Genomic DNA, 27,174 nt, shown 5'->3' with positions numbered 1-27,174 from the left:
TGATTCCCCCCTGAGTAGTTAAGACTAAAGGTGTGCCCTTACCTGGCCCGAACTTTGTAGCTGTTCAAGTATTATGTGAAAAATACTTCAAAAATTATTATTAATTATCATTATTAGCAGCCTAGTCTCATGTATGTCCAGCTGGCCTCAAGCTTTCTATGTAGGTGAAGATGGCCTTCAACCCTTTTCCTCCTGCCTCTGTTTCCATAGTGCTTGGGTCACAAGTGTGCACACTTAGCTTGAGAAGTAATACATGCTTATAAGAAATTAAACTGCATGTCACTAAGTAGAAAACCAAAGTCCTCTCTCTCTCTCTCTCTCTCTCTCTCTGTCTGTCCCTCCCTCCCTCCCTCCCCCCGTCCCTCTCTCTCTCTCTCTCTCTGTCCCTCTCTCTCTCTGTGTGTGTGTATGTGTCTGTCTTTCTCTGTCTCTGTCTCTGTCTCTGTCTCTGTCTCTGTGTTTCTTGAGACAGGATCTCACTGTATAGCCCTGGCTGGCCTGGAACTCACAGAGATCTATCTGCCTGCTTTTTACCTCACAAGTGCTAGGATTTAAGGTGTGTGTTAACGTACTCAGAAATGTGTGTGTGTGTGTTTTGCTTTTTGAGGCAGGGTCTTGCTGTGAATTCAGGATGGCCTTGAATTTATGTTGCCCCTCCTGACTGGCATCAAAGGTTTATATCACCATGCCCAGCTATACATATGCTTCTAAATTTAATTATTCTTTACCAATTTTTACATTTATAAATTGTTATTATTATTACATTACTGTGTGTGTGTGTATGCAGATGTGTGCATGTCGTAGTGTGCAGTTGGGTCAGAAGACAATGTTCAGAAGTAGGTACTGTCCTTCTGTTGTGGGTCCTGGGGATGAACTCAGGTCATCAGGCTTGTGCCATAGTGCTTTTACTGCCCAGTTATCTCGTCAGCTCTTTAAACTTTTTTTTCCTCAGTGCTGTGTCTTGGGTCTCTCTCCAGGACCACACATATGTTATGCTTCATTTCTGTATAGCTTTGTTAGAATTCCATTGTTTACAAATATTAATTTATTTCACTGTTTTCATTTTTAATTAGTTCCTGATTGTCTTGACTATTGTGCTAAAATGTGCTAAAATACCTTTATAAATGCTTTTTTTACTGCATTTTTTTAAAGCGTGGTCCCCAGATGCCTTTGATATTTCTCTATGTGGTTGATACTTGCATAGAGGATGAAGATTTACAGGCTCTGAAGGAATCCATGCAGATGTCACTGAGCCTTTTGCCACCTACAGCTTTGGTTGGACTTATTACTTTTGGGAGAATGGTGCAGGTTCATGAGCTTGGATGTGAAGGCATTTCAAAAAGCTATGTTTTCAGAGGAACAAAGGATCTGTCTGCCAAACAATTGCAGGTGAGTAAGCATGGGTGTGTCGAACCTATTTGTTTGTGTACTATGTATGTGAGTAAATACTTTCTTTCTAGATGCATGTAATTTTTCAAAATATGATGACTCATTCTGTTATAATTACATTATGACAAAGCTTCAACTTTAGTGTTGACAACAGTTTTATTTCATGTGCAATTTAAATGTCATACAAATGAAAGACTTTTCTACTTTACATAGTATGTCTTGAATATCTCTCCATGACCACATATATAACCTGTTTCATTTCTGTGATGGTGTTCTTAGAATTTCATTCCATACACTTACTAGGATCTCACTGTGTGCATTGTTTAGATTGTAACTATTTGTGTATAGATGCATGTGTGTGGGTGGAGGCTAGGACAGCCTAAGGCATTGTTTCTATCAGGCATCCTCTATTTTTGTCTTTTGCTTATTTTTTGAGACAGGGTCTTTTGTGGGCCTATAACTTGATGATTGGCTAGGCTGGCTGGCCCTGAAGTCTCAGGGATTCACTCACCAGTCTCTATCACTCTAGTACAATGTGGGATTAAACCCAGTTCTTCATGTTTTTGATGCAAACACTTTACTGACTATAGTAGATAGCCCAAGACTATTTACTTTTAGCTGTATCTTTAATATTTTAAGTGACTGAAGGTACTTCACTGGTTTCTCTACCTTAGCCCCCTGAGTGCAGGGCACAGGTTTGCATCACTATGCCCGTCTCTAAAGCCTGCTCTTTTTGTAGGTTTGTTGAAGACAAGGAAAGAGACAGTTTGAGAATGTGTTAAAGATACTTTGAGAGATGGTTGAGTGTGTGTCTGTGGAAGAGAAGGAGACTAAAGAGGATGAGGGAAAGTAAGAGATGAGCCCGGGAAGCTTCAGAGGAGGTGATGGGTTCTGTTCAGAGGACAGGAGGCAAAGGACCTTAAAAAGGAGGGCTGTTTGTTTTTGTGAAGCTGGAGAAGTGGGGACGGGTTGAATATCTAATTCTTTGAAACAGAAGTGTTTTGAAAGTTTTGGAACTCTATGTAGACAAGGTTGGTCTTAAATTCACAGCGATGTGCCTGCTTCATCTCATGAGTACTAGGTTTTTTTGGAATATTTTAATGCATGTGTATGGGAAAGATGAGATTCTCAGAAGTGTGTCCTAGGCAGTTTCATCATGGTGTGAACATAAGTACTTCTGTCAACTAAGAAGTTAGGACATGGTAGGTGATGTACTCTCGGGCCCACCATTGTGTGTGGTTTATTATTGCTGTGGCATGACATTGCACAGAAAGAGAGATTTGGGGGTTGTTATCCAAGTATAAGCTAAAATAATTGATGTTTAATATATGTATGCTTATAGACATGACCTGAATGTGGCTTTATGGAATATGTTTAGTACATCTGAACTTTGACTATAGTGTATCATGTGAAGTCATGTGTGGAATTTGCCATTGTGGCATTCTGGTGACACTTAGAAACATTCACGTTTTGGAGCATTTCAGGGTTTGAGTTTTTGGATTAGGCATACAAGCAGTTATAAGGATGGCTGCTTTTCAGGATGGTCACAAGAATAAAACATTATACTTTTAAATGTTTGCTTTTAGTAATAGTAAGTTATAAATTTTTTTAAGAGTAGCTTAATTCTCACTGTGGTCACTTAAATTATATAATACAAATGTGGCATTGAGAGCAGGTAAGTGATTGTCCATACAAGAAAAGTGTTCTTTTATAACATTTTTATCTTCTTTCTGTGTTCAGCTAAATAGAATCTGGCCTTTCATCACAAATAGTCTAAAATTCCTATGTTAAAGTCTTCTAGTTGTTTAATTATAAATTTCTCCTCATGATGATATTCAGTGTAGTGTAGACCCTGATATTTGTAGCAAAATCTGGATTAAAATTCTGTGCTATTTATGTTAAGTATTCTCAGACAAATTTTATTACTGCCCTTTTTGTCTTCTTATCCTCCCACCTTTAAAGATTAAAAAAATGTTACATTTTTTTATTTTGCATCTCTCTCTCTTCCTCTGTATGTGTGTGTCTGTGCCTACATGCCACTGTGCACATGTTGAAACCAAAGGACAGAGTGCAGTGGTTCTCTCTTATGTGTAGCATCCAGGGCCTGGGAACTGAGTTTTAGGTTGTCATGTTTGACAGCAAGCATCTTCACCTGCTCAGTCATCTCTTTCCTTCCTTTTGAAATAGTGCCTTCTTACGTATCCCAGACTGGCTTTGAACCATTAATTCCCTTGTTTCCTGAGTAGCCCATGCATCACTGGATCTAGCTTGTCATTATTATTTTTTGTGAGAATAGTATTTCTGAAGAGTTTAGCTCAGAATTTTGTGCATAGTGAAAAGTTGCTGCTTCTGATGGCAGACCAGGAACACTGTAGAACTAGGTTAGTTATTTTTCTTTGTAGATATGTAGATTTTCAGATTGTTAATACTTTTGCCATAATAGTGAATAATACTAAGCATTTCTAAATTGAGAAATCTACATCTGTGAAATTCAAAACAAAATAGTATTTTTATAAGACATTTAGCTCGAAAATAATGACTTGACTTATATCCCCAATGTGATTTTAAGTACTGTTTTTTAAAAAAAGATTTTTTAAATTTAAAAAAGTGTGTGTGTACGTGCACACATGCACATATGAGCACAATTGCCTGCTGAGGTAGAAGAAAGCACTAAATTCCCCAGAGCTGGGTTATGTGTAGTTGTGGGCCACCTGATCCAGGTGCTGGATAAAGCCCTGGTTTTCTGTAAGAGCTGCAAGGCTCTCAACGGCTGAGCCGTCTCTCCTGTCCTTTATATGCTTCCTCGTACGCTGCAGTTACACTTTTATCCTTCCAGATTTTTAACTACCATGAGAGCAGGAGTCTTGTTTTTAAAACTACTGTATCTGTGCTACAGAGCAGGTATTTAAGTCAGTAGTTGCTGAAAGGGATGAATACATTTGAGCTAAGAAGAAGGACATTTTTGTTCATCATTAATGTATTATGACTTCATTAGATGAGAAGCACTTCTAAGCTAATATCCTTTTCACTCCATCATATCTTGTATTTTGCTCTCTTCTGGTGAATTGCTACGGAGGGAGTTAAGTCTCCACAGCTAGACTGTTTGCCTTCTGGGTAAAGCAACCTTATGTTTGTTTTGTGTTTCTAATTTGTAGCACCTTCAACATCTTAAGAAGCTGATAAATAATGTGGAAGTAAACAAACTGATCTTAAATTGTGTCTTTACAGGAAATGCTGGGGCTCTCTAAAGTACCTGTTACTCAGGCTACACGTGGTCCTCAGGTACAGCAACCACCTCCTTCCAATAGGTAATTAATATAGCAAACAGAATCCTGTGTTCAAGCAGGTACTTGAAACATACCATGCCCTCAACTTGGACAAAGACATTAGGTGATATGTAATATTAAGTATTGTTAAGAATATAAATAAATTGCAGTATATAGTTTTAAAAAACAAATTATAACTTTTTGTGGCATTTTTTTTTTTACTGAAATGATTCATCTTTTTATCATTATGATGTCAGGAGTTTGGTAGGTTTGTTTTTATTTTTAAGTTCATAGAATCTTTATGTGGTTTGTGGAGAACTATGCAACAATAGGGCCTCAAGAAAAGGACGTGTCATTTCTCCTGTGTGTAGCCACTAGAACTAGTTGAGGAAATGCAGTGGTTCATAGGAAAGGGAAGAGAGAAAATGCTGGGTTGGGGCCGAATGTAATTATAATACATTGCCTATACGTATGAAACTGTCAAAAATGAAAATAGCAAAAATAATTTTTATTTCCGTTGGATTTCTCTGTGTTGCATAGTAATGTATGAGGTACTCAATACAGTTTCAACAAGAATTATTGCTTTTACTACGTGTGATACCTCTTGGCTGGGGATCCAGCCTAGGGTCTTAATCTCCAATAACAACCTGTTTTCAAAGAAACACTCCAGTACATTCTGCTGCACACAGAAAATTGTGTATCTGTGTATCACTTTTTTTCTAATTTAAGGGAAATTTGTAAAATATCACAATTGTAAATGGCTTTTGTTTACTGTTGTTTTTCAGATTCTTACAGCCAGTACAGAAAATCGACATGAATCTCACAGATCTTCTGGGGGAACTTCAGCGAGACCCTTGGCCTGTGCCACAAGGAAAGAGACCTTTGCGTTCCTCAGGAGTGGCGCTTTCTATAGCTGTAGGACTGCTTGAGGTAGTAATGGTGACAACTTAATTTTGAAATATAAGAGTTTGTGTGTGTGTATGCATGTATGCGTTAAAAAGAGGAAGGATGTGAGCAAAACACCATGGTGATGTTTGGTGGATGTCTTTTCATCTTTTTTTCTCCTTTTTCTTCTTCCTTGCTCCACCTTCATCATTGCCATCTTTTCTTCTCTTTTACTATATAGCTCAGTTAGTGCTGAGCTTAACTAACAGCAGTTCAGGAAAACTTAGCCTTCTCAATGTAGGCCTGCTGCTGTGTATCACCATGCATGGGTCTTTCCTTCTTTCATTCTGTAATCAGTATACAGCAATTTTACAAAAGCTCTACACTGATAGTAGGTTGTCATCTGTGCTCTGTCTGTGAGTTGGGTGTTTCTTCAGGCTTGACTAACTTCCTATAGTGGCTGGCTCTAGGAACCTAGGGAAACCCTGTACTTATGTGTCACTCACAAAGAGAGTGGACAGCAGTCACACCTGATAGAAGAAGAGGGGCAGGTCTTCTCTCCACACCACACACAGGAGCAGCATGGGCTCAGCTATCCCTAAACTCCCCAAATCCAGTTTATATGATTTTTTCTTATCACTTTAAACCGTGTCTGTGTGTCTGTGTGTGTGTGAGTAGAAGTGTCTCAGAGGTCAGAGGCAGGGCTGGGGTCATGGTGTTGGTGAGCACCTGAAATTATAGTTGCTGGAAATCGAACTTGGGTCTTCTGGTTGGAGAGAACCCTAGCTCTTGTTTTTGTTTTTTTTAAAGATTTAATTGTTTTTAATTTTGTGTTTATGAGTATTTTGTCTGCATGTACGTCTGTATACCACATGCATGCCTGGCTGCCCGTGGAGGCCAGAAGAGGGCTTTGGTTCCCTTAGAACGGGTGTTAGAGATGACTGAACTGCTGTGTAGATGCTGGGAACCAAGTTAGGGTCTTCTGCAAGAATAGTAAGTGCTGTTATTACTGAGCCATCTCTTCAGTACTCCCACAACCCATGTTTCTTTACGGACGCTCACTACAGAGGGGAGATTGCTTGCACCATTGCCTAATGGTGCTCAACTTGTAATCTTTCTTTATTCTGGAAATCTATTAGGATGATTGTTGTGTACATTTACTCTACAACCTGGTGGGCCCATGTCCTTCCCTCCCCTCCCTCTCTCCTCCCCCTTCCTCCCTCTCCTTCTCCCTCCCTCCCCTCCCCCTCTCCCTCTCCCACTCTTAAGATGAGGTTTCTATACTCAGCACTACTACAGGCAGCTAAGGAATGCTGACAGTGGGAAGAATAATCTTCCCCAGGAAGAGCATACCAAATTGGTTATCCGTTACCTAATGGTCTGGTTATTGTGTATTACTGGCTGGATTGGAAAAGTATTACAGAGTTCTGCCTGCCTCTGCCTCTGCCTCCTGAGTTCTGGAATTAAAGGTGTGCACTACTATTAAAGGTGTTCTAGTTAGGGTTACTATTACTGTAATGAAAGACCATGACCCAAAGCAACTTGGGAAGGAAAGGGTTTATTTCACTCACAGTTCCATATAACGGCTCATCATCAAGAGTAGTGAGGGCAGGATTCCAAGCAGAGCAGGCACCTGGAGGTAAGAGTCGTGGAGGCTTACTGGCTTGTTCCTTATAGCTTGCTCAGCCTGCTTTCTAATAGAATATGGACCACCAGCCCAGGGTGGTCCCAGTCATAATGGGCTGAACCCTCCCCTATTAACCACGAATTAAGAAAATTCCCTACAGGCTTGTTTATAGCTAGATCTTAAGGAGGTAATTCTCAGTTGAGCTTTCCTTCTCTCTTATGACTCTAGCTTGTATCAAGTTGGCATCTCAGAGTGTGGTACACCTGGACCTTGAATCATTAATAATCCAAGGTCTAGGAATGTAGCCTTGTGGCAATTTTTGGTATTCAAAAATTATGTTTAATCTATACACACCAAGAAAACTCTGACTGTTTCCATGTTAAGTTCTGTTTTACATGTACTTTATGCTTATGGTAACTAGTAAGATTTCAATGCATGCTATCAAACCTCTAAAAGAATTAAGTACTGACAAAAATATATTTATGTAGTGCTATTCCAAAATGCCTTTAAAAATCTGTACATGTATCTCTCTTTTTTTAAACAAAGCTGTAAGAGAAAAAAAAAAAAAAAAACTAGCCAGGACAACTAGCATGTCTAGTCCCCTTCTATAAATACAAGAGTTTATTTTGTCTTATTCCAGAGGGAAAGTCCACAATGGCTGGGGAGGAATGGCAGTAGACAGGCAGAGCAAGAAACTGAGCAACCATATATTCAGTCGCAAGCAGAGAGAGGGCGCTGGCAGTGGGACCAACTATGAGCTTCTACAGATATTTCTCCAGCAAGGCTGCACTTCCACATAGCCTTCCAAACAGCACTGCCAGATTCTGTCCCTGCCTGAGCCTGTGGAGGACATTTCTAATTGAAACCAGCACAAACTGCTTACCTTATTTTATCTTGACTTAATTGGAATACATCACATGTATCTAGAAATTTATCATTTTTTTCAGATTTCCTAATTTTTGTAGAATCAAGGTTTTTAGATGTCCTAAAATTTCATTGGTATCTATGGTAATATGTCTTTCTATTTTACATACTTTTTGATTTGTTAAAAATTACAGTATAATTACATCATATGGACTATCCCCTTCCATGTTAGTGTGTCTGTTGGTGTCATGCTTGAGGCATCACGGGTGTAACTTTTCTGACAAATTTGGGAGACACAATCTCATAGCAAACTTTCTGTTCCTCTGGCTCGTAAGATCTTTCTGCTCCTTCCTCCACAGTGATCCCTGAGTCTTAGGTGCAGGAGTTGTGTTCTAGACACAGCAGTTTGGAATGGTCTCTACAACTCTGCGTGTGTACATGTGTGTACAGCGACCCTTGAAGAGGTGTCAGTTACTCTGGAACTAGAGTTGCAGGAGGTTGTGAGCTGCCATGTGGTGCTGAGCACTGAACACAGGCGCTTTACAAGAGCAGCCAGTGCTCTTACCTGCTGAACCATCTCTCCAGCCCCTTTTCTTCCTTCTTTTCTTTCTCAGACGGGGTTTCACTCTTGCTCAGGCTAGCAGACTCATCCTGCACTTGCCTCAGCTTCCCTAGTAGCTGTGATTACAGGTGGCCGACACTGTCTTTTTCTTTTATCTTTCTAAAGTTTTATTTGAACTTTTTGAGGTTATAATCACATAATTTCTCCCTTATCTTTGTTCCCTCTAAATTATTCTTTGCTCTCTTTTAAATTCATGGCCTCCTTTTCTTGTTATATACAAATGTATACATATGTATTTCTAAATCATACATATATCCTGCCCAGTCGATATAGTGTTACTTGTCTGTATGTTTTCTGAGCTGCAATTATACACAAACTAAATCTTCATTGCTTGTTTTCCCTTGAGAGTTATATATTTCATTCTGACTGGCCAACTGCCCTTGCACTGAGCTTTCATTGGAGTTTGGCAGTTCTGAGCCCGCCTGCTTCTCTTTCTTTTTCCATTGACTCTACCTCCCAGTTATCCCATGAAAGCTTCCAGTCAATGGAAAGACAGATCACTGCAATTTCATGCTTTTAAGTTTTCTTTTTCCGTAAGAAATTTGACATGTGGGTTATTTGTTTTCTACTATTATGCAAACACACTTGTTCTTTATTGTTGATTTGTCTGTACATGACTTCAGATAACCAGAAAGAAAAATATTTTTTTTCTTTTGAAGATAGGATTTTTCTGTATAGCTCTGGCTATCCATAAGCTTACAGCAGTCCACCTACCTCTGCTCCCAAATGCTGGGATTAAAGACCTTTACTACCACACCTGGCTGAATATCTTTGTTTATTAAACTAATATTTTAAAGATTTATTTATTATATACATGAGTACACTGTAGCTGTCCTCAGACATTCCAGAAGAGGACATTGGATTCCATTACAGATGGTTGTGAGCCACTATGTGGTAGCTGGAAATTGAACTCAGGACCTCTAGATGATCAGTCAGTGTTCTTAACCACTAAGCTATCTCTCCAGCCCTAAACTAATTTTAAGAAAGTTCCAAAACAGGTATACTTTGTAAAGACTTTGATACAGAATGCAAAGTTTTATTAAAAAAACCAAAAAAAAAAAAAAAAAAAAACCCCAAAAAACTAAAGGCAGAGTTTTGGTTTCCTTCCAGTCCTTTTTTTCTTAAATCTCTTAAGTGCTGGAATTTCAGGCATCATCTCTTTACTCTTGGCATAGAATTAAAAAATATTGAAGGGTTTATCTTATTTATAATTTAAAAATATAAATTGTTTATATATATATGTATATTTATTTATTTATTTTTTGAGGTACGACCTCTGTAGCCCAGGTTGACCTAAACTCATGTAGGCTTGGCTGGCTTTGAATCCTCCTGCCTCAGCCTTCAAAGTCCTGGAATTACATGTATGAGCTACCATTTACAGCACTAAGATAGTGCCACTTTTTATTTTAAAGATTTGTTTATTTATTAAGTATACAGTGTTCTGCCTGCATGTATGCTTGCAGGCCAGAAGAGGGCACCAGATCTTATTATAGATGGTCATGAGCCACCATGTGGTTTCTGGGAATTGAGCTCAGGACCTCTGGAAGAACAGCCAGGGCTTATAACCCCTGAGCCATCTTTCTAGCTTGACAGTGCCATTTTTCAATGTCCTCACATAGATACTAACTGTAGAGTTAAGCACCTTGCAAATAGCATGTAGAGAAAAGGACACTGCCCTTTGTCATTGTAGTCTTGCTGCTTCATGAGAATCTCAGAGTTGACGACCACTTTCCAGTCACTCTAGATGGCCCATTCTTTGGCTTGTCTTCATTCCTTTGTTTCTAAGAAATGTTGAGAGTTCTTTCTTTCATGTTAAATGTTTACTCTTGCCTTTCCTATGAGAGGAGCTCAGGGTGGCTGTAATTGTATGTGCAGAATGATCTTATCCAGGATCTGAGTTGGGCCCCTCCAGGGCTCATACAGGGTTTGAGTATAGTGAGGTCGTCTTGTTCCTCTAAGGAGACTTAGTTTCCTAGTAGGCACACTAAAAGCTTTAGAGTTCTGAATATTGTAAGATGTTTAGGCTTGACTTTCTAATAATTCTGTTTGTCTTATTTCTTCATCCCTCCTTCAGTCTGAAGACTTCTGTTGTTCGTCACTTTTATTGTTTTGTTTTATTTTATACATTAGACTGACACTGGACTTCTAGAACTTACATACCCTCATGTGTCTCAAATTTCCTTTTTTGTTCCTGTTTCTGGGCTGTTCTTTCCCCAGTTGTATGTTCTTTACCTCTAAGTCAGTTTTCAGACACAGTTTTCCAGCCTCTTCATTCTTTTAAGCTTTGTTAAGCCTTTCAATCCCAGACATCTAGACACTTTCTGTGTTTGCCGTGACACCAATCATAAGATGCTCATTTGTATTTCTCAGCCTCGTTGTGCATGCCCACCCCCTGCAGGAGCTGACGTACTTTCTGTAGAGCAGGACCCGATGAGTGCCTGTGCCACAGCCGTTTCTGAACACTGTGGCTTCTTCCCCTTTGCTGCTGTGTTTATGATGTGACTCCAAATACGAGGCCCATTCACAAACAATATCATGTATTAATACACATGTTTATATGTATTTGTGATTTTAACTTTTTCCTTTTAAGAAAAATTTCAATTCAGACTAGTCTGAATTCTCCAGAATTTCTTGTGTGCCGATGGCATTCTTTTTTTTTTCTGTTTCCATTTTATTTACTTATCTGAAATTGTGTGTGGTGCTGGGTTTACCCTGGGCCTTGAGATTGCTGGGAAAGAGCTTTCCACGGAACTTTGCTTGCAGCCTGTTTCTCTATTTTTAAAGGGGCAGGCACCCTTTCTCCATTTCATGAACATCATGTGATAAGCAGAAAGTAGATTGGAATAGTTAATTCACTAGTTTCAATTAGAAATATGAGTAATACTTATGTTTTATTTTTATTTTTTAAACACAGATTCTCATAGCTAAGGCTAGACTCAAACTTGCCATGTAGGCAAAGCTGCTTTTGAATTTCTGATCTTCTTTCACTTCCTAAGTGCTGGGATTACATGCATGAAGACTGTGTCTGGTTTTATGTGGGTCTGGGGATCCAACCCAGGGCTTTGTAAATACTAGGCAAACATTCTAGCAACTGTACTGTTACCTAAGTCCCAGCAATAGTTTAGATACAGAAAATAAAAATAAGACCCAGTAGACAATGCCTTCTCTTTTACCTGCTTCTACAGCTACAAAGCAGGAAACATAACCTTGGCTATACAGTGTAAGTTTAGGGATAGCTTTAAAACTAACTATGTTTTAGGATTTAAAAAGAAATCTATCCAAACAAATGTTTTCTTTTTGCATTTAATTTTTTCTTATCAAGTACATGTTGCTTTCTAGGAACAATACATTAAAATTCGTTATCAAAATGCATATACCTGCCTTTTGTTTTTCTTTACATTTTTTTCAATGAGTTCCTTTTTTCCAATAGTGTACTTTTCCCAACACTGGTGCTCGGATCATGATGTTCATTGGTGGTCCTGCCACCCAGGGGCCTGGAATGGTGGTGGGAGATGAGCTGAAGACACCTATAAGATCCTGGCATGACATTGAAAAGGACAATGCCAAATATGTTAAAAAGGGAACTAAGGTAATTTTTCATTCATGTTTTCTTCTAAGTGTTTTCTGTTTTGTAACTTCACATTTTTGGGAGTGTTTTGCAAAAGTGTCTATTGGTGACTCTTGAATCCTTGCTGCTGCTTGTTGATGATCTTGCTGCTATTAGGATATTTTATTTTTATGGTTTTAGTTTAGGCTTTTACTTTAATTCTCTATACTGTTTGATATTCTTGGTGGTCATTGTTAATATTTTAATAGTAATTGTCATCATTTTTGACAAGAATGCTTTTGTCTGCTAATTAGTTTCTTTTCTGAGCTTAGAAGTTTTATTTTATTGTTAAAGTGGTAAAAACTGCTTTAGATTTGCCGATCTTCTGATTTTATTTTATTTTTTTCTCTTTTCAGATGTGTTAGTTACTTGACTGCAGATTTAGCTGGGGAAAAAGTTCTGTTTTGTCTCTGTGTTTATTGAGCAGAGAATGCTTTGTATACCACTCTTTAGTTTTGCTTCAACTCAGGACATGTCTAAAATAATGGCTTGTACATCAAGGAATGTTAAAATATCAGACTTTATTTATTTGAGACAGTCTTTTTATATAGTGCAACCCATGATTCTCCTGTTGTAGCCTCCCCAGTGCTGGGATTCCAGATGCCTGCCACTTGTTTGTCTGGAAGTCAGATTTCTAGAAGTTATGTTATCAATTTTATGAAACTATAGAAAATGAAATGTGACTAGATCATATGTAAATTATGATGAATTATTCTTTTACTCTTAAATTTTTTTGATCTGTTAATAGGAAAAAGATTTATAGGATGGCTAGGTTATATATTTGATTAGGTTATATATATATTTTGATTAAAATATTTTGTAGCATTTTGAAGCATTGGCTAATCGAGCTGCTACCACGGGGCACGTCATTGATATCTACGCCTGTGCGTTGGATCAGACAGGTCTCTTAGAGATGAAGTGTTGTCCTAACCTTACTGGGTATGTATATGTTGATCTAATGATGACTGCTTACAGCTTAGGAAATGAAAAGCTCTTTGTCTTACAGCTTTTTGGTGTTGTTTGATAACAGCATTGCTGTGTCTTCTTTGGAGCTCATGTTTCTTTTTTTGTTTTTTGGTGAAAAGACAGGATTATAAAAGTACAAGTTCTTTTGAAAAAGTTTATTGTAAAGTTACTAGTTTGTTTTAGTGGTGTTTTGAGATAGCATGAAATTTATCCATTTAAAATGTATGATGAGGTTTTAGTATGTTTGCAAGGTGTATGGCCATTATTATGATTAATTTAGAACATTTGCATGATCCTGGAGAGACTCTGCTTGTTACCTGTCCATCTCCATTCCTCTCTCCTTTCTCACCTTACCCTCCTGCCCTAGGTATCACTACTCTCCTCTTCTGGATCTTTCTATAAGTGGAGTAATAAATGGTTTTGTGCCATGGACTTTTAAAAACATTTTATGTGTATGAATGTTTTTGCCTACATATATGTATGTGCACTGTGTGCCTGTCTGGTACCCAAGGAGGTTAGAACAGAGTGTTGGATTCTCTGGAACTGGAGTTACAGGTGATTTTGAGGAGCCTTGTAGGTGCTGGGAACTGAACTGGGTCCTTTGCAAGAGAAACAAATGCTTCTGACTACTGAACCATCTCTCCAGCCCCCATACACTTCTTTTATTCAGTATGCTTTTAAGTTTATGCACATTTAGGATATACCAGTATTTCCTTTTATTGCTGAATAAAAGTGAAGTAGGGGCTTAGCTTCATTCATTATTCTCTTAGATATATGCCTAAGGAAATGTAAACAATAATAACTAAAGGTTGTGGTCAGCAGTGCCAAGCATACAGATACAAAACAGTGCAGGTGGAGATGAAACACTTCAGCATTGCAAAAAAAAGAAAAAAAACTTTACTAAAACTATAAAGCTGACCTAGAGTGAATTAGAAAGAAACAGGAGTTGAGACTTGGAAGCAGCTGATACGGACAAGAGCTTCTCAGGCATTAACTTGTACATACAATTTGGGTTTTTTGTTCAAATCACACTTTGAGAAGCAGAAATACAGACAACTTTTATAATCACTAACTATGAAAAGGAGCATTCTTGAATGAATGGTGCACCGTCAAACATATTATAAAATGAATAATCTTATATGATGCATATGAAAGGAGAAAATGTGGAATGGTTAAGCAGCTCAGCGGGAAGGTTCTGATGGCATGGCTGGATTGGATACTTGGGATACACAAGATGGACAGAGTGAGCTGATACTTGAAAGTTGTGTTAACACATAAACAGTTTTCATACATAAACACTGTATCATGCACATATCCATACATACAGTGAGTAAGTGTAATTAAAAATTATTAATAGAAACAACACTAATAACATTTGTTTTGGGGAATGTCTTTACTATTTGTTCATAGTAATTTACTTTTTCTGATAACACATGAGCTCAGTTAATTTGTTTTGTATGTTGTGTTTGCCTTTTCTGTGCAGAGGCTATATGGTAATGGGAGATTCTTTCAATACTTCCTTATTCAAGCAAACTTTTCAAAGAGTCTTCACCAAAGATATACATGGCCAGTTTAAAATGGGCTTTGGTGGCACATTAGAAATAAAGGTAAGAACCCAGACTTGACATGTGTGATATGTTTATCAATAGAGAATTGTAGACGTAATAGTAATTGTAAAATATTAGTCAAATTCAGATGAACTTTAAAAAGTAATGGTTACTTTAGAACTTTGAGTTAGAGATTTTGTTTTCCAGAAAGAGGTGTTGTCATTAAATGTACAGGAGATTGGGATTGTTCTACATAATAGTAAAGTAATGTAAGTACAGTTTCTTATATTGGATACTTTTGTTCTTTAGAGATGAGTCTCATTCATTCTGTCTTCTGACTCCTGATTCTCCTACGTCAGCTTCACAGTGGCTGTGATGCAGCTGTGTTCTGTCTACAGTGGCTGGCACGAGACATTATATATTTATGCTCAATTTATATGTTAGCTTTCCTTGTTCAAATCCCAGGAACCACATGGTGGCTCACAACCATCTGTAATGGGATCTGATGCCCTCTTCTGTATGTCTTAAGACAGCTACAGTGTACTTATATGTAATAAATAAACAAATCACTCAAAAAAGAAATATAAGAACCATAGTATTAATTATGTAAACTGTTGTAGATTGGAGATACATAGGTTAAGGAAGAGCCATGTTTTTCTCTATAATCTGGCTGGCCTGGAACTTGCTATGTAGACGAGGAAGCCTCAGCCTCACAGAGATCCACCTGCCTTTGGCTCTAGGTGCTGGAATTAAAGGTGTCCACCACCATACCTGGCTTTTCATGGACTTTAGAATTTTAAATATGAAGAATGTTATATTTTAAAACACTTATAAACATCTGAACTTATTAAAATTTTTATTACATTTATTTGTGTGGGTGTGGGTGTTCACATGCACACCCAGACGCCACATTGCAATGCTTGTGTGGAGATGTGAGGACAGCTTAGAGGACTCACTTCTTTCCAGTATGTATAGCTTCTGGGACTCAAACTCAGGCTTGTGGCAAGTACTTTGTCCACTCAAACATCTAGCCAGCCTCGACTTCATCTTTGAGGGAACCAAATGTCTCGTGTTTTTATTTTCAGACCTCAAGGGAAATAAAGATTTCAGGAGCTATTGGACCCTGCGTGTCTCTTAATTCTAAAGGACCTTGTGTGTCTGAAAATGTAAGTAATGTTTGTTCTAAAAAATATAGTTAATTTCTAGGCTAGCCCAAAGGCATACCTGTCATGGAGGCCTCTGCCGTTTCTTTTTGTGGTTGTGTGGTTGACCTTCCATGGGTGTACGTCATATGTGCCTTTTCCCACATATGCTGCCACCGATGTTCTATTTCTTATGGCTATGTGAGCCTTTGTCTTAGTGGTCTCTGGAGTAAATTTAGACATGTTTAGCTTTTTAAACGGCAAAATTAATTCCGAATGGTTTTTGTTACCAGAATTAGCAACAGAACAACCAAGAATTTAAGTTTCAACAACTTTCTTTTTTCTGCCTGTCTAGAGACTGTGATGCATTCCAGAGTCACTGTCATGTGGTTGTAGATAGGATGATAAGACAGTTCAAAGTAGATAACAAGCTTTCAATTGGTGCTTAGGATGCTAATAATGCAGAGAGCTGTTCATATACACATGTGTAGAGTCCTTTATACAGATAGGACAGTGGGGTGGAAAGGTAGGGTATTGGTTGGTTGATTCTTCATTAAATAGTGCTTCCTTCAAAGGCCTTGTATCCTTTCAATTTACTTAGTAAACTTTTTAATAATATTAATATTTTATCATGTAAAATCGCTTAAACTTACTTAATTATGTGTTTGTGATATGGTATTAAACCTTTTAACATTTACTGAATAAATCTGAAAGGTGTGTGTTTATTCTTATCCCTGCTTTTCTTCTTATATATTAGTAAATAAGGTTCTTTAGCTTTCAAGCACCCTGTCTTTTCTTTTTACAGGAGATTGGAACAGGTGGCACTTGTCAGTGGAAGATATGTGGACTCAGTCCCACTACAACTTTAGCCATATATTTTGAGGTTGTTAATCAGGTATGACTGCCTATCTTTAAAAAAATAATCTATTTTTATTTTTATTTATTTATTTTGGTATTTTGAGACAATGTATCTAGCTCTAGTTGTCTGGAACTATGGTAGATCAGGCTGACCTCAAACTCACAGAGATCTCTGCCTTCTAAATCCTGGGATTAAAGGCATGCACCACCATGTCTGGCTGACTGTATTTTAATACTTTTTAAAAAATTTAAAATTTTTTTTATTTATTGATTTTATTTTTATATGAGTACACTCTAGCTGTCTTCAGACACACCAGAGAGGGTATCAAATTCCATTACAGATGGTTGTGAGCCACCATGTGGTTATGGGATTTGATCTCAGGACCTCTGGAAGAGCAGTCAGTGCTCTTAACTGCTGAGCCATTTCTCTAGCCCACTTTAATTTTAATTTTATTTTTTAAAGATTTATTTACTTTATGTATGTGAGTATACTTGTAGCAGTCTTCAGACATATCATGAGAGGGCATCAGATCCCATTTCAGGTGGTTATGAGCCACCATGTGGGTGCTGGGATTTGAACTCAGGACCTCTGGAAGAGCAGTCAGTGCTCTTAACTACTGAACCATTTCTCCAGCCTCCACATTTTAATGCTTTAATACTGGAAGGTAGAATACTTAATTGAGACACTGAATCTTTCATATGAATTACAGGGTTTATTCTCTAGTTCTGTGAGCCATGTCATTGGTATTTTGATAGATTGGAATGAATTGTTAGATTGCATTAGGTAGTGTGTACATTTTAACAATACTGTTTTTCCTGTCCACGAACAAAGATATTTTTCCATTTGTTTATATCTTTGTTTAATTTCTTTCAACTTTGTTTGGATTTATTTATAGTTGTTTTGTTTCATTGACATTGTAAATAGAATTATCTATTATGAATTTTAACAAATGCCTTCTCTGAATCCATTGCGATGATATAAGGTGTTTGTTTTTCATTTTAATGACTCGGTGCTATCATATCTTGTATTCATTTGCATATATTGAGCCAGTCCATAGGAAGAAACCTACACTGAGATTAGTGCTAGTTCCTTGTCGTCACTCTACCTGGTGAGGTAGATCTGGGGAGGGGACCGAAAAATGAGGTAAACATCATTCAGAGCACTAGTTTATACTCTTTCAACCACAAGGACAAGCTTCATGTGCTGAAAACATGTTTTCCCACAGAGCACTATAAACAGTAGCCAGCTGAAATGAACAATTCAAAGTGAACTCACTTCTGTCCGCTCACCTGGGACAGGCATGAAAACCCATTCTAAGAACAACTCATGTCTCGTTTACTCAGTTTTCTCACAGAGGCTTCGAAATTTCCTCACACAGCTTTGTGAGACTGTGAGACTGTGGACTATGTTCTGGTGGTTCTTTAAGTATTTACTGGGTTGGTAGTGAAGGCATCGGACACTGGGCCTTTATTTTATTTTTATATTAATTTTCTATGTGTGAATGTTTTGCTTGCATGTATGCATGTGCACCATATGTGTGCCTGGTGCCTGCAGAGGTCAGATGAGGGTGTTAGATGGCTGAAGGTTGTGAGCCACTGTGTGGTTGCTGGAAATTGAACCTGCATCCTCTGGATGGGCAGCCGGTGCTCTTAATGTGGGGCTGTCTCTCCAGCCCCTGCACTTTTGTCCTACAATGATTTTCTTACTGGTGGAGAGTAGATTATTTTTGATACTGTGACATTACGGTAGTAGATTTTGCTTAGTTCTTACTTTGTTATTTTTATACATACAGCATAATGCTCCAATTCCTCAAGGAGGACGTGGCGCAGTCCAGTTTGTGACCCAGTATCAGCACTCAAGCGGGCAGAGACGCATCCGAGTGACCACGATTGCTAGGAAGTAAGTTTTTTTATTATTAGAGATGTAGTTTATATACTGAAACTATTTTAGGTCAAACTCCCAAGTTGGGTTTCTGTTTTGAGTAACATTTATGACTAGAAAATAAACATTTGTGATTATGGACATTTTATATCTTTTAAACCTAGCTTATTTTGTAGACTAGTCAATGACAAGTATAATAGCAGTTTTAAAACATACTCCTAAGGGTGGGGAGGGAGGCCAGTTGGTAAGCAAGCATGAAGATCTCAGTTTGATCCCCAGGGCTCATGGGAAGAAAAAAACGCTAGATGTGGTGAAACCCATGAATAATCCCAGGTCTGGGAGTTGGAGACAGGTGGATCCTGGGTAATCTCTTGAGCTAGCCTAGCTTATTTGTCGAGCTCCAGGTCAGTGAGAAATCCTGTCTTCAAAGGATTAGTCATTGTTTAGTCATTGCCTTAGTCACTGTTTTATTGCTGTGAAGAGACACCATGACCATTTAATTGGGGCTTACGTACAGTTCAGAAGGTTGGTCCACTGTCAGCATGGCAGGGAGCATGGCAGCACGTAGGCAGACATGATGCTAGAAAAAGTGGCTGATGGTTCTACATCCAGATTCATAGGCAATAGGAAGTGAAAGCCACTGGGGTTTGTTTGACCAAAGCCCACCTCTGTTGATATACTTCTTCCAACAAAATCACACCTCATAATCCCTTTCAAGTAGTGCCACTCTCTGATGATCAAGCATTCAAATATAGGAGCACATGGGGACATTCTTATTTAAACCATCACAAGGGTTGGAGTCATGACTTAGGTTGGATGGTTAGTAACTTATAACTCCATCTCCAAGAGACCTGACACCCTGTTCTGGCCACACGTGACATCTGGACTCTTGTGTACATACATACATACACATATACACACATACTACAAAAATAAAACTTAAAAGGCTGAAAAAATGAAATATGTCACTATAAAATAAATTACATGTAAAGTAACATATATGGTCTAGGGGATAGGTCAGTGGGTTCAATCCTTGCCCATACATGAGTTTGTTCACTAGAATCCATGTGGAAATGGTCTTGTGCTGTAATCCCAGTGTAGAGGAAGCAGAGGCAGGAGTATCCCATGGCTTGCTATCTAGACACACTCTAGCCTAAGTGGTGAGCTGCATGCCAAAGAGATACTGTCTCAAAGGAGATGGATGGTGTTCTTGGGAATGGCATCTGGGTTGTCCTCTGCCCTCCATAGGCATCTGGACACAGTGTATGTACTCAACCCCATATGACCATCCACATGTACAACAGCTTACACACAAGAAGTACACAGAGGATCACCAGTCTTGTGTAGGCTGAGATGCTTTGCAGCTAGGATCACCAGAAGTATTAAAAACAAACCAATCCCCTCCTTTATGTCTTTGAAATAAAAAAAGGTTCTATTTAGAGAACGTTTGACTGGATTAAGTTTATAGAACGTATCACCTTACTTGGGAAGCAGAAACATGAAGAACTATTTATTTATTTATTTATTGAGTTTGAGGCCAGCCAGGCTCACACAGTTACAATTTATAATACTATCAACCCCTCAGACTTAAATTCTCACTTTAACTTTAAAAAAAAAATTTTCCTAGTGTGTGTGTGTGTGTGTCTGTGTGTGTGTGTGTGTGTGTGCGTGCATGCATGGGTGCACCAAGTGTGATCATGTGGAAGCCAAGGGTCAGCGTTAAGTGTCATTTTCTATCAGTCTCTGTCTTAGTGCTTGAGACTTTAGTCTCTTTCTGAACCTGGAGCTCACTGTTGGCTCTAGATTGATGGCAGCGAGCCCCTGGGATTGTGCCTGTCTGTGCTTCCCTGGTGCTATCACAGTGTGCGTCAGCTTTTTACACGGGACTCAGATTCTTAGGATAGGATCACATAGAAACACTTTATCCACCGTGCTGTCTCCCAGCCCACCCCATCACTTTATTAGCATACACTATTGATTGGTACTGGGTTTTCATAATCATGACCTAAAATGTACTTTAGTCATATCCTTCTTTCTGTTTCTCCTTCTTGTGCTCCCTCCCCCAACACTTTTACATCTGTGATAGCTCAGCTTTTTTTTTCTTAAAGATTTATTTACTTATTATATATAAGTACTGTAGCTGTCTTTAGACACACCAGAAGAGGGCATCAGATCCCATTACAGATGGTTGTGAGCCACCATGTGGTTGCTGGGATTTGTACTCAGGACCTCTGAAAGAACAGTCAGTGCTCTTAACCACTGAGACATCTCTTCAGCCCCCAGACTTTACTGTCATGTGTTACTTCCTACCCCTCTGACTTCCATGTATGAAAATATGATGCTTGTTTTTATGAGATTGATTTATTTTGATTATCATGATGACTCTCTAGTTCTATACATTTCCTGATACATTTTCATTCACCTTTACAGTGGAGTTAGACCACATTTTTTTTACCACCTTCTCCTTTTTCCCTTTTCTTATATAGCTCAGGCTGGTTGGAGTTTTCAGTGATTTGCCCTCTTCAGGTTTTTTTTTTCCTCTTTATGTAGTAGTGACCATCCTGGAATTCACCATGTAGATAAGGCTGGGATTAAGGGAATGCATCATTAAGCCTTCCCTGCCTCAGCTTCCTATGCTCTGGGATTATAAGCCTTCAACACTATACTCAGCATGACATCTTCTTTGTCCATCCATTCATTAATGGGTACTTAAGTTGATTAACTTGATTATTAAGAATTATATAATAACCATGGATGTGTAGGTATCTCTTCTAGGAAGCTGACTTTAGCTGTTTGAGAATGGTATAGCTGGATTATATTGAAGTTTAAAAAATATTTATTTTTGAATTTTGTGTGTCTGTGTGAGGTTATGTGGATGTGGACACAGGTATCTGTGGAGGTAGGAAAGGGACATCATCGCACAGGAGCGGAGCTCAGGACCTCTGCAAGAGCAGCCAGTGTTTTTAATCTTTGACCCATTTCTCCAGCCCTACAAGTTCTAGTTTTCACTTTTTGAGGAGCCGTAAAATCTACTGCTTTCCATAATCTTAGAAACAGGATCTCCACCACTTTCCATGATCCTAGAGACAGGATCTCCACCACTTTCCATGATCCTAGAGACAGGATCTCCACTGTTTAACATGATCTTAGAGACAGGATTTCCATTGCTTTCCATAATCTTAGAGACGGAATCTCCATCACTTTCCATGATTAGAGACAGGATCTCCTATAGCCCAGGATGGCCTCAGATTTGCTGTGTAGTTGATTCTGGGTTTGAACTCCTGATCTTTTTGTCTCTAACTCTAAGTATTGGAATTATAGGCTTATATTCGCATACTAAACTTTCTTACTTAATTTTGATTTGTCTTGGTCAGTGTATTAACAGGGAGAAAAGTACAACAGTTTTATCTATATGATTTCTATTTTATTGTTAGTTTAACTGAAGACTAATGAGAATAAAATTCTGATGTTTTGTCCTTCAGTGTAACAAATGATACTAAGATTGAGAATAAAACCTTTATTTTTGTAAATTCATTTTTTTTGTTTTTTTAAAATTGAATACATTAAAATCAATCATAGAGGGTCCTGAGGAGATTGCCCTGTGGTTAAGAATACTGGCTGTTCTTTCAGAGGTTCTGAGTTCAAATCCCAACAACCACATGGTAGCTCACAACCATTATAATGCAATTTGATGCCCTCTTCTGGTGTGTCTGAAGATAGCTGCAGTGTACTCATATAAAAAACAATTCAGCATAGACTTATGTATTAAACTAAAAAGAATGATTCTTTCTCTATAGTTTATACACACGTATATGGTATTTTTTAAATCTAGTGTGTGTGTGTATGTATGAACTCCTAAATTCTTAGGAATGTTACCATAAGGATTTCTATATCATTCACACATTCTATTTTATTAAAATGATTTTATTTTGTGTATATGTGTATACACGTGTTCCAGTTGCTGTATGCAGGCAGAGATAAGAGGACAACTCTTAGGAGTCAGTTTTTTTGTTCTACTTCATTGAGTCTGGTACTTGAACTCAGGCTATAGGTCTTTGTGTTAGTGTGTCTACGTGCTGAGCCATCCTCCTGACCCATACAATATTATCTTTACTTATAAAAGTCTTGTCTTTAGGGCTGAAATCAATCAAATAGAAACAAAAAGAACTATACAAAGAAAGAATCAACAAAAGTAGAAGCTGGTTCTTCAAGAAAATTGAAGCCAGACTAACTAGAGGGAACATAAACAGTATCCAAATTAACAAAATCAGGAATGAAAAGGGAGATAAAACAACAGAAACTGAGGAAATTAAAAAAATAATCAGATCCTACTATAAAAGTCTATACTCAACAAAATTGGAAAACCTGGATGAAATGAATGATTTTCTAGACAGATACCAGGTACCAAAGTTAAATCAGGATCAGACAAACCATCTAAACTGTCCCATAATCCCCAAGGAAATAGAAGCAGTCATTAGAAGTCTCCCAACCAAAAAAGGCCAGGGCCAGATGGTTTTAGTGCAGAATTCTATCAGACCTTCAAAAAAGACCTAATATGAATATTCCTCAAACTGTTCCATAAAATAGAAACATAAGGAACAATATCCAATTCTTTCTATGAAGCTATAGTTATACTGATACCTAAATCACACAAAGACCCAACAAAAAAAGAGAACTACAGATCAATTTTCTTTATGAATATCATACAGAAATCCATCAACATAATCCACTATATAAACAGACTCAAATAAAAAAAACTACATGATCATTTAATTAGATGCTGAAGAAACTTTTGACAAAATAAAACACCCATTCATGTATTGGAGATTGATCAGAAAGTCAAGGTGCATACCTAAGTATAATCAAAGCAATATACAGCAAACCAATAGCCAACATCAAACTAAATTGAGAGAAACTCAAAGTAATACCATTAAAATCAGGGACAAGATAAGGCTACCCACTCTTTCCCACCTATTCAGTATAATACTTAAAGTTCTAGACAGAGCAATTAGACAACAAAAAGAGATGAAAGAGATAGAAAGTGGGAGAGAGGAAGTAAAAATATCACTATTTGCAGATGATATGATAGTATGCATAAGTGATACCAAAAATTCCACCAGAGAATGCTGGTAAGCAACTTCAGCAAACTGGCTGGGTATAAAATTAACTCAAACAAATCAGTAGCCTTCCTCTATTCAAAAGATAAAAGGACTGAGAAAGAAATTAGGGAAACAACACCCTTCTAATAGTCACAAATAATATCAAATATCTTGGTGTGATTCTAACCAAGCAAGTGAAAGATCTGTATAACAAGAACATTAAGTCTCTGAAGAAGGAATTGAAAACGATCTCAGAAGATGGAACAATCTCACATGGATTGGAAAACATATTAAAAATGGCCATCTTGCCTAAAACAATTTACAGATTCAATGCAATCCCCATCAAAATTTAACTCAATTCTTCATAGAGTTGGAAAGAGCAATTTGAAAATTCATTTGGAATAACAAAAACCCTAGAATAGCACAATCTATTCTCAACAATAAAAGAACTTCTCGGGGGATCACCATCTCTGACATCAAGCTGTATTACAGAGCAATTGTTATGAAAACTGTGTGGTATGGGTTTAGAGACAGTAATGTAGAACAAATGGAATAAAACTGAAGACCCAGAGATGAACCCACACATTTATGGTCACTTGATCTTTGACAAAGGAGCTAAAACCATCCAGTGGAGAAAAGACAGCATTTTCAACAAATGGTGCTGGTTCAACTGGCAGCCAGCATGCAGAAGAAGAATGCAAATCGATCCATTCTTATCACCTTGTACAAAGCTCAAGTCCAAGTGGATCAAGGACCTCTACATAAAATTAGACACACTCAAACTAATAGAAGAGAAAGTGGGGAAGAGACTCAAATACTTGGGCACAGGGAAAACTTCTTGAACAGAACACCAAGGCTTATGCTTTAAGAGCAATAATAAACAAATGGGGCCTCATAAAATTGAAAAGCTTTTATAAAGCAAAGGACACTGTTAATAGGACAAAAAAGTAACTCACAGATTGCAAAAAGATCTTTACCAAGCCTACAACTGATAGAGGGATAATATTCAAAATACGTAAAAGAACTCAAGAAGTTAGACTGTAGCGAACCAAATAATCTTATTAAAAAGTGGCGTACAGAGCTAAATAGAGAATTTTCAACTGAGGAATCTCCAATGGCTGAGAAGCACTTAAAAAATGTTTAGCATTCTTAGCTATCTGGGAAATGCAAATCAAAAAAAGGACCCTGAGATTCTATCTTATACCAGTCAGAATAGCTAAGATCAAAAACTCTGGTGACAGCTGATGCTGGCAAGGATGTAGAGAAAGAGGAACACTCCTCTATTGCTGGTGGGATTGCAAGCTGGTAAAACGACTTTTGGAAATCAGTCCGGGGTTCCTGAGAAAATTAGAAATAGTTCTACCTGAGGACCCAGCTATACCACTCTTGGGCATATACCCAAAAAGATTCTCCAACATCTAACAAGGACACATGCTCCATTATGTTTTTATTAGTCTTATTTATAATAGCCAGAAGCTGGAAACAACCCAGATGTCCTTCAACAGAGGAATGGATACAAAAAATGTGGTACATTTGCACAATGAAGTACAATTCAGTGATTAAAAACAATGACTTCATGAAATTCACAGGCAAATGCATAGAAGTAGAAAATATCCTGAGTGAGGTAACCCAGACACAAAAGAACACACATGGTCTGCACTCACTGATAAGTGGATATTAGCTCCAAAGCTCACAATGCCAGTGATAAAACTCACAGACCATATGGAGTATAGAAGGAAGACCAGGGTTTGGATGCCTCAGTCCTTCATTGAGGGTGGAACTGGACAGTTGTAGAAGGTGGAGGTAGAGGGTTCCCAGGGAAGGAGAAAAGAGAAGGAGGAAATAAGGGGGCAGCATCAGGATCTGGAGATGTGAGAGAGGTACAGAGGGTCAGGAAATTCAACAAAAATATGTAGCAGGCGGGATGAGGAGCTAGGGATAGCCACTGGAGGGTCCCAGGACCCAATGGGGATGACTTTAGCTGAAATGCACAGAGAAGGGAAAGATAGAACCTGTTGAAACCACCTTCAGTATATAGGCACGGCCCCCTAGTTGAGGGATGGGGCCACTCACCCATCTCAAAGTTTTTAACCCAGAAATGTTCCTGTATAAAGGAGGAACAGGGACAAAAAAATGGCACAGAGGCTGAAGGAAGGGCCAACCATGTACTGTCCCATCTGGGGATCCATTATTCTGCAGACACCAAACCCAACACTGTTGCCGTGTTCAAGACTACAAGTTGCTGGTGATTTCTGGGGAAGCCCGGCCAGCAACTGACCAATGTAGATTTGGATGCTTGGAGCCAACCATCAGACTGAGCTCAGGGGACCTGGTGGGGGAGCTGGCAGAAGGACTGGAGGAGAGGAGGGGGATTGCAACCCAATTGGAAGAAGGCTGGCCTGACCACCCAGTTCTCCCAGAGTCTAGACCATCAGTCAAGGAGTGTACCTGGAAGAATCCATGGCTCCAGATACATATGTAGCAGAGGATGGCCTTGCCTGACAGCAACAGGAGGGGAGGCCCTTGGTCCTGGGAGGTTTGGTGCCCCAGCGTAGGGGTTTGCTGGAGTGGTGGAACAGGGGAGTGTGAGTGGGTGGGGTAGCACCCTCATAGAGGCAAAGGGGATGTGGGAGGGCAGGTTTGGTTTTGTTTTTAGGAAAATCAGTGTAATAAACAACTATTTGTGATATTTTAATAATGCTAATTAACCCATGTGGTATTAGAATCTTGAAGTACTGAGGTGGTGTTCTATATTCTCTAAGTGTAGCTGTGAGTTGTAATCAACTGTAGCATTATGATACAATTCAGCCGTGTTTCTGTGCTTTCTTATTTCTTTAGCTGGGCAGATGCTCAAACTCAGATCCAGAACATTGCTGCATCTTTTGACCAGGAAGCAGCTGCCATTCTCATGGCCAGGCTGGCAATATACAGAGCAGAGACAGAGGAAGGGCCAGACGTGCTTAGATGGTTGGACAGACAACTCATTCGACTGGTAAGAAGCGGACAGTGTGCTTTCTTCAGTTGGTCAGCTTTCATCTGTAGTCAGTACCCGTGGGGGAGCTGTAGGAAGAACTCATGCAATACTGAACTAGCAATAAATAGCAGCTTCCCTCACTTCTCATATATTAGAAAGCCCCTTTCCTTAAAGATGAGTGGCAAATATGCAACTTATTATTTTGGCTTGTATGAGGTGAGTGTGGAAATTAATTCTATATTATTGATTCTCTGAGTTTTGTTTTTGTTTTGAGACAGAGTCTTTGTAGCCTTGGCTTGTGTAGAACTTGCTGTTACTGCTTTGTGTGTATTTAGTCTTTACTCTGGCTTTTATTTTCTGTTTTAATTTCAGTGGAATATAACAATATAGCCTAGGTTGGTCTTAAACTTACTCCCATGTCCTGGGATTATAGACTTAAGAAGCTC

The 27,174-nt window shown here is 38.4% G+C and overlaps 1 protein-coding gene across 3 annotated transcripts in view; it reads left to right on the top strand.

Annotated features, from left to right (window-relative positions):
- Nucleotides 1–27,174, top strand: part of SEC23A (SEC23 homolog A, COPII coat complex component) — a 58,062-nt gene that overhangs the window by 8,220 nt on the left and 22,668 nt on the right. For all 3 annotated transcript variants that reach the window (XM_080936048.1, XM_080936049.1, XM_080936050.1), the window contains exons 5-14: nucleotides 1,153–1,389; nucleotides 4,618–4,697; nucleotides 5,441–5,585; nucleotides 12,084–12,242; nucleotides 13,084–13,199; nucleotides 14,710–14,833; nucleotides 15,859–15,939; nucleotides 16,721–16,810; nucleotides 18,567–18,673; nucleotides 26,593–26,746. In XM_080936048.1, the coding sequence (XP_080792174.1) occupies nucleotides 1,153–1,389; nucleotides 4,618–4,697; nucleotides 5,441–5,585; nucleotides 12,084–12,242; nucleotides 13,084–13,199; nucleotides 14,710–14,833; nucleotides 15,859–15,939; nucleotides 16,721–16,810; nucleotides 18,567–18,673; nucleotides 26,593–26,746 (1,293 nt within the window). The remainder of the gene's footprint in view (nucleotides 1–1,152; nucleotides 1,390–4,617; nucleotides 4,698–5,440; nucleotides 5,586–12,083; nucleotides 12,243–13,083; nucleotides 13,200–14,709; nucleotides 14,834–15,858; nucleotides 15,940–16,720; nucleotides 16,811–18,566; nucleotides 18,674–26,592; nucleotides 26,747–27,174) is intronic.

The sequence above is a fragment of the Micromys minutus genome, assembly GCF_963924665.1.
Source record: "Micromys minutus genome assembly, chromosome: 1".
NCBI classification, from domain to species: domain Eukaryota; kingdom Metazoa; phylum Chordata; class Mammalia; order Rodentia; family Muridae; genus Micromys; species Micromys minutus.
The sequence above is the reverse complement of the archived record's forward strand: the minus strand, read 5'-3'. Positions and strand labels throughout refer to the sequence as shown.